At 42.9% G+C, this 8,590-nt stretch overlaps 1 protein-coding gene across 1 annotated transcript in view; it reads left to right on the plus strand.

Moving 5' to 3' along the window:
* Nucleotides 1-3,156: 3,156 nt before the first annotated feature.
* The window catches only part of LOC117966482 (serine/threonine-protein kinase 10-like), a 28,121-nt gene continuing 22,687 nt past the window's right edge, over nt 3,157-8,590 (plus strand). The window contains exon 1 of the mRNA XM_059013701.1: nt 3,157-3,961. Within this exon, the coding sequence (XP_058869684.1) occupies nt 3,812-3,961 (150 nt within the window). The 5' untranslated portion in view covers nt 3,157-3,811. The remainder of the gene's footprint in view (nt 3,962-8,590) is intronic.

The raw sequence follows: 8,590 nt of genomic DNA on the forward strand, positions 1-8,590 counted from the left end.
TGGGTGCCATGTAGTCCAGTATAGTCGAGAGTTGTGAGGTTTACAGATGCTGTCTGAACAGGTGTGTCTTGAGGAGGTGCTGGAAGGTGGTCAGGGACAGAGCAGTCCTGATATCCGTGGGTAGGTCGTTCCACCACTGAGGGGCAAGGGTGGAGAAGGAGCGGGCTCTGGAGGCAGGGGAGTGGAGGGGGCGAGAGGGGGTGTAGGGAGAAATGATAGTCTGGAGATAGGAGGGAGCAGAAAGGTCAAGACAGCGATAGGCGCGTACAAGAGTTTTGAATTGGATGCGAGCAGCGATAGGGAGCAAGTGCAGAGAGCGGAGCAGCGGTGTAGTGTTGGTGAAACGAGGAAGGGAAAAGACAAGGTAAGAAGCAGAGTTTTGGATGAGCTGGAGTGGACAGATAGCAGAGGCAGGGAGGCTGGGCAGGAGGGAGTTGCAGTAGTCAAGGCGGGACAGTACCAGGCAGGAGATAGAGAAAATGTTACGAGGAAGACTGAATGATAGAGTGGAAGTAGGAGCATTTGGTGAGTGCAGTAGAGAAGGAAGCAAAGAGCAAGCGATAGAGATCCAAGCAGGAAGATTGGTTTCCTTCCATTTCTTTTCAGCAGAGCACAGTTCGGTATTGGAGCACAGAGGAGAGCCAGGGCTGGGGCGGGGAGAGGCGGGCAGGTCGAGGGGTGAGAGGGCAAAGGGAGTCGAGGCAGGAGGTGAGGGATGAGAAAAGGGTGGAGGTAGCCAAGTCTACAGAGTTGGGAAAAGGAGTCAACAGAGGGACATGTGAGAGAGCAGCAGAGGAGAAGAGAGAGGTGGAGAGGGAACAGAGGTTTCGATGGAAGGTGACAGAGGGGGTTGGCGGAGCAGGAAGGGATGGGAGCAACAGAGAGAAGGAGATAAAGTAGTGATCATAGATATCGAGAGGAGTGATTGAGAGGGCGGGGGGGGAAAGCAGTCCCTGGTGAAGACGAGGTCCAGTTGACGGCCCGCTGAGTGAGTGGGGAGGGGGGGATGAGGAGAGACAGAAGGCGAAGGAGTGAAGAAGGGGAAGAAATCCAGCAGAGTGGTTAGGGTTGGAGAGGTGGATGTTGAAGTCACCTGATAGAACAACAGGGGTGGAGGGAGGAGAGGAGGAAGTCAAGCTCATCAAGAAAGTGAGTAAGGGGTCCAGGACAGTAGAGAACAATGAGGAGGAGGCGACATGGGGACGTGATTTCAACAGCGTGAAACTCAAAGGTGCTAACAGAGAGAGAGAGGAGGGGGGGACAGAAAAGAGCAGGAAGGGAGAAAGCAGAAATCCTGTTCCCCCACCTTGTCCAGAAGGGCAAGGAGAGCGGGAGAGGACATAGAGAGAGGAAAGGGCGTCCGGAGTGGTAGTGTTATCAGGGGAGATCCAGGTTTCAGTGAGAGCTAGGAGGTCAAGAGAGAGGTGGGAGTCGAAGGCAGAGACGAAGTCGGCTTTGTTGGAAGCCGAGTGACAATTCCAGAGGGCGCCAGAGAGCACACAGCCGGGTGTGGGGTGGGGGGGGTGGGGTGGGGAGCAGAGGAAAGAGGGAGGGGCAGGGAGATGAGGTTAGAGGAGCGAGATTCGCGTTGGCAGGGAGGAGACAGGAACGAGAGGAGAGGTTACGGGGATATGAAGATAGTCATTATAGGGAGCAATAGAGGAAAGGAAGCAGGAATGGGTACAGAAGAGGGTGGTGCCGAGAGAGAGGCGAAAACAGACAGGTACAGGAGGAGCGAGAGCATTAAATAATAGTGAAAAGAAAAAAGAAAGAAATGTATGCAAACCTGGTCTGGAGTTGGAGCCATCAGTTCGATGCTTGAATAGAACATTTTTGTAGCCAGTCCACGTTGGCCTGTCCCTGTGTGGACTACCACAGTGTTGACTACTGGCCCATTGGTGATAAGGACCTTTGGTGAGCTGGCTCTGAGTGCTGGCACACTAGATTAGCGTCAGTGCTTATTAAATGAGTGTCAGTGCTTATATAATGCCCTACAGGTTAAGAGTTGAATTGATTGCAAATTATTCTAAATCCAGTCAGCTGTGCCCTGTGCAAGTTGCTAGATTGTTACACCAACGCAACACGCTCACGTTGCAACCTCAACTGGCAATCATTCACTTTACAAATTAAATCTTATTATTTATTTACAGAGCGATCGGTGCGTCGACTGCTAGCCTTCCTGCAGGGTTGCATTCCTTTCTTTCGCTTTCCCTACCAAATGTGTGCCTACAATCTCCTCACGTCAAAGTGGAATTTCCAGGGGGGGGTCGGGTGCTGGAAAGTTGCCACATTCATTTGTACACAGACCGGTTTGTTGGTATTTCTCTATTCTCTTTCTGTGGGAAACACTGCCATCTGCTGATAAGAAACTGTATCACACCTGTGAGTCCAGACTCAGACGCAGACTTTTGATGCTCAAAACAGATCTGTTTTTATTTTGAATAAACAAAACAAAACAAAAAAAACATGTAACACACATCATTTTTGTTCCTGTCTGCAAACTGCAAATGTCATACTTTTAAATTCTGCTTCATATGTACGCATAATAATACACCCCCCCCCCGTACTGAGATGCTAACTAGTTTATTTTAATATGACTTCAGTCACTCTGTGATCTAAATAGCCACACCCTTTCTACTACTTACTTACAGCAGTAACAGGTTAAAAATAAAAACAATTTTTGACATGCTAAAATAAGGTCTGCAAATTCCTATAGAATTTCATGGCATTAACTCAAGCTTTCTGTATTTGTTATACAGTAGTTATGAAGATTACAATAGCCATGTAACCACAATAAATTAAGGTGGACCAACACAAGTTTAAGCAAGCTGACTATAATCTGCACCAAAGGATTGATTGAGACTCAAACTCATTTCATTCTTGATCTAAGTAGCTAGATTTGAACCCAAGTCTCTGGACACGAGAGGGTAGTGAATTATCACTGCTTTATATCTGTCTGTCTGTCTGTGACACCTAGCCCCCAAAGCTCGACTTTAAAAGGAACAGTACAGCAGCCAAGCGCTCAAAAACGATAGCTTGCCTTTCTTTTGCATTTTGTTTTTTAAACCGCACAGTTTTGACGTTTAGCCCCGGCCCCTAAGTTCAGGGAGGTTTTGAAAGCTGGTTCCATTTCCTGCCAGACTAGCAGCAGATGCTGCCAAAAGGCACGTGGGCAGACAGGTAGCTTGACAACTAGGGCAAGCAGCACAAATGCAGGGCAGAGATAACTAACGACTCAGAGATGGCTGATTGTCTGAGTTAGGAGCCTGGGTCGGGCAGAGAGTTGTTTATTTTAAGTGTTAGATTTAGAGGTGAAAGCAAAGGAAAGAAAGAAAGAAAAAGAAAGAAAGAAAGAAAGAAAGAAAGAACTTAATTTTTTTTAACTATTTCAATATTTCCGGTTTTTTGCGGGTTTTGTTGTACAGTTTGTGTGACGTGACTTTTTTAACAAACATGTATATTTTTTTACAGCGATAACCGGGGCTTTCATTGTGCCATCCTGCAAAAAAACATTCATCTCTGCATTTCTACTTGCTTTGTCTTTCTTTTTTGGAAACGATGAAAGGAGCCTTCAGCAACTCCACCGCCAGCACAAGCGATCTGCAGCAGCCTTTGCCGATGTTGTTGTTTTTCAATCTCAGCCTTTATTCTCCTTGTTCCTCTGGCTCAGTCGGAACACCTGCAGATTCAGTACTGGATTAGTTACTGTGTCCACAATACAGCATTTCCGTTGTAGTGACTTCCTGCTGGATTACTGGTGGCAGGGGTGGGATTCTGCAGGGTGAAAGAGGAGGGCAGGGAATAGGCAGTCATGGCTTCTATCTTTATGAGGCTTTTTCGGTTTGGTGGAGAGAAGAAGAAAGTGAAGCACTATGAGAACCTGAAGCGGGACATCGATCCTGAAACAGACTGGGACACACTGGGAGAACTGGGAGATGGAGCCTTCGGCAAGGTCTACAAGGTAGGGAGAGACCAGCTTTAATAACCCCCTGAGTGACAGCATAGCTGCCCCAGACCGTCTCAGAAATGACTGCTACAGGGCTGATTCAAGAAACTTTTTTTGCAAACTTTCTTATTTATACTACAGGTCCCTTTTCATAAGGCGCAGATTTTTTTACAGAATTATTTTCTAGTGCATTTTGATAGACCCTGTAAAGTATTTTTGTATGGAGAAAAGCAACTATTTTGAACTACACCCTGTTCCTTGTACCAAACGCAAATTAATGATCAGCTAACACAGAGTGTTGATATCTTGGAAAGCACAGTCTAGAAAGAGTTTAAAAAGCTTCAAACTTTATTTAATTCAATTAATCTTTGTACGGTAAATGGGCCTTCAATAGATTCCCTTATAAAAGTTTTCCACACTGTAAAAGCACAGCAAAGTGTAATAAAGCACAGTGGAAGCATTGTAAAGCAGAGTGGAAGCAAGGTAAAGCATAGGGAAGCATTGTAAAGCACAGAGAGGTGTGGTAAAGCATAGGGAAGCATTGTAAAGCACAGAGAGGTCTGGTAAAGCATAGGGAAGCATTGTAAAGCACAGAGAGGTGTGGTAAAGCATAGGGAAGCATTGTAAAGCACAGAGAGGTCTGGTAAAGCATAGGGAAGCATTGTAAAGCACAGAGAGGTGTGGTAAAGCATAGGGAAGCATTGTAAAGCACAGAGAGGTGTGGTAAAGCATAGGGAAGCATTGTAAAGTACAGAGAGGTCTGGTAAAGCATATTAAAAAACAAACCATGGTAAACTAACCCTTATACAAGTTTCCCACAGTAAAAGCACAGCAAAGTGTAATAAAGCAGAGTGGAAGCAAGGTAAAGCCAGCGCGGTATGGTAAAGCACATTAATAGACATGGTAAACCATGGGAAAAGCATGGGAAAAATATCAAAATACCGTGGTAAACTTGTATAAGGGGGTTTGGGGATACATTGTCATACCAAATAGAAATCATTATAAAATTAATCATTGATAATTGAGCTTGAAACCTTTATTGGACCAACCTGCTGTACACGTGCAAAATACAAGCTTTCAAGACACTGCTTGAAAGTCGTACAATATAGAAATGCTGACTGCTGTAGTGGAAATTCAAGCCTTCTCACTCCAATTTTATTTTAAAGAGAAAAACACTTGCTAACGTTCCAGAACTTGAAATAAACAATTTCAGAATGCTGAATAGAGCTTGGGGTGTGTTTTAATGATCTGAACAGTGGTAATCTAAATACTGCCCCCCCCCCCTCCCTCCCCCCCTTAAGGGTGATTTATTGACCTTATAACATCATCAATCACGAATACAATGAAAAGAGGGGAGCAAAAAATGAGGTTTAGATTTTTTTACAGAGGGTTAATGTATTAAGATCATTAAACACTTAAATAAATAAATCATGGATGGAAATAAGGCTCCCATTGCATAGCAATTGAATCCATTCCTGTTTAAGAAGACACACCTGAGCTTGTTACCTATACTCTATGGCTAATCGAGCTCGTACTAAAACCTGGAATGGGTGAAACTGCCATGCAATAGGAGTCTTATTCCCATCCCTTTCAAGATTTGTAACTGCAGTGGGTGTTTCATTTCCCTTTCAGAAAACAACAGTCCTAACGTCCTTTGTTTTCTTTGCTATTTTTAATTATTTTCGATTAATCGCTACATAACTTTGACTTGTGCGATCATTCAATCAGATCCCCTGTTTAGCACGCTTGGTTACATGCTTGTCCCTTTGAATAGTTATTCTGCTCGGGTGATTGAGGTCTCCGACAGAGCAGAGACCGTTTTGATGGCGCTGTGCCTGTGCGCTCGCTCCTTCCTGCACCAGTTGCTGACGTGAGGTGCATGTTTGACTCAGACAGGCTTCCAATGATCAACTTAAAACCACAGACACTTCCGTTCCACCTTCAGAGCTGACTATTTTTCTCTCTCTTATAAATATGAAAAGAAACCTAATAAAACCAATTACTAAAAGAAACTCAGGGTCATATTTTCAAAGCGTTTCCACTATTCTTTCAATAATGGATGCAAATTCCTAATGAATCCTCGGTCTGAATCCCACAGGAATAACACCAGAATATCTTCTGCGCTTCCTCTGAGTTCTGAAGTGATTTATTGTGAATTCAGCCCTTGTTAATTCAGTACGGTGAATCCGCAATGCGGATGATTTAAATTGCAATTGAACAGACGATTAAATGATGCTAATGAATTTGTCCAGAGACCTTGTCCGTGGGTGCTGACAGCTATCCGCGATGCTGGCCGGCTAGCTGAAACACGATCACATCGTGTAGTCTAGTGCGGTGAATAGGAAGTGGCTCACCGAGCGACCGCCCCCCCCCCCCCCCAAAAGACAAGGCCGCCAAACCATGACTGGAAAAAGAAATTGATGAATGGTTAACGCAACAACTGCAGTGGCGCGATGCCACCTGCCCCCCAAAAATAGGAAAAGGATGAAGAAACAGTAAGCAGCTGAAACACAGGCCTGCCCCCCATAGCGTGAAATGCACTGAGGGAGAACCCGGGGCCTGCCACACCCCCTGCAGAAACTAAATACGAACCACTCTGCACTCGGGTAAGGAAAAAACCCTACTCGCTGGTAGGAGGAAACCTTCGGGAATCCATGGCTGAGGGTAGCCCTTCCTCCAGGCTCTAAAGACGGCCGTCTCCCTGTTTGACCTCGCCTCGTGTGACTGAGAGGCCAAACAAAAAAGAAGCGACATGAATGCTGGCTATAACGTGTTGATTAGTGGGTGGATTCTCCTTCCAGAAATGCAACCAAGTTTTTCCATTCATGTGGGTTTAATTACCCGGATTTATTCCATGATGAATTCCTCTTACTCGCCCACCATGAGACTGGGAGAAGTGTTAATTCCTACCTACCTTATACATGTGATCAACATCTAATTCATACAGTCTAATTGATATTTATTTTCCTCTAAAAGATAACAGAAACTTGAAATTCACTTTAAAGCAGGGGTCTCCAATCCAGGTCCTGGAGGGCCAGTGTCCCTCCTGGTTTTTGTTCCAACTGTAGCGTTAATTAATTGGACCAATTAAGAGCTTATTGAAAGAAACTTGAAACTTGGTTTCAAGTTTCTAAAGTTCTGTTATTTTTTTGAGGGAATCTACCTCATCGAAGACATTGAAAAAGACTTCTAATCGAAACGTTTGTCAGCGAATGACTCAAGGGCCGTATTTACAATGCGTTTTCTCTATTCTTTAATGAATTCCTATTTTTTGAAAGAAGAAAAAAATTGTGTTAATATTTCAAAACGAGAACCAAAACGCCTTGAAAGTGAACTTGAAATATAGAACTTGAAATATATAACTTGACATATATAACTTATTTGTTTGGTTTTGTGAAATTAACAGGTGTTTTACCTCTTTCAGAAAATATCACATTGATTTTGATTGCATGTATAAGGTAAGCATTCATGCATGAATTCACACTTCTTCCAATCTCCTGGTGGGCGAGTATGAGGGTATGAATTCTGGGCAGCAGTGTGGAGTAGTGGTTAGGGCTCTGGACTCTTGACCGGAGGGTTGTGGGTTCAATCCCCAGTGGGGGACACTGCTGCTGTACCCTTGAGCAAGGTACTTTACCTAGATTGCTACAGTAAAAACCCAACTGTACAAATGGGTAATTGTATGTAAAAATAATGTGTTATCTTGTAACAATTGTAAGTCGCCCTGGATAAGGGCGTCTGCTAAGAAATAAATAATAATAATAATAATTCATCATGATTTAAAAACATTTTAAGTTGAACTACATCATTTGTTACAAAGACAAATCGAATGACTACGGGTAATGAAATCCACATGAATTAACAGAGCTAAATTCAATGACTTCAGAACTCAGAGAAAGTGCAGAAGGTGGGCTTCGTTAGGAATTCATTAGGAATTTGCAAACATTATTTTAAAGTGTTACTAAATAATAATTGGCTCTTGGTTTTGATTTCCGATCCCTCAATCGATTTGCGTATTACTCCACAGTCCCCAAAAATCAAACCTGTAACTATCTCTAAAAAAAAGCTATGAAGAAAATTAATATTCACCAGCCACCACTGATACTTAAAAACAAAAAATGTGTCACCTTGGTAACAGAGGCTCACTTGTTGTTTGAGGGTTGAGTGCGGTTTCTTCCTTTCCAGCTGAACAGAAAAAACACAACTTCCTGTCTTTAAACTAAGACAACATCTCAAACCTGTTCGATATGCTGTCCCTCTACAGCTAGGGCTAAACCTTTTGCTTTACCTAGAATTTCAGGGTTGAAACATAATAAACTATATATATATATATATATATATATATATATATATATATATATATATATATATATATATATATATACATATATATATATATATACAGACGTGCTCAAATTTGTTGGTACCCTTACAGCTCATTGAAATAATGCTTCATTCCTCCTGAAAAGTGATGAAATTAAAAGCTATTTTATCATGTATGCTTGCATGCCTTTGGTATGTCATAGAATAAAGCAAAGAAGCTGTGAAAAGAGATGAATTATTGCTTATTCTACAAAGATATTCTAAAATGGCCTGGACACATTTGTTGGTACCCCTTAGAAAAGATCATAAATAATTGGATTA

Source organism: Acipenser ruthenus, chromosome 46 (assembly GCF_902713425.1).
Source record: "Acipenser ruthenus chromosome 46, fAciRut3.2 maternal haplotype, whole genome shotgun sequence".
NCBI lineage: Eukaryota > Metazoa > Chordata > Actinopteri > Acipenseriformes > Acipenseridae > Acipenser > Acipenser ruthenus.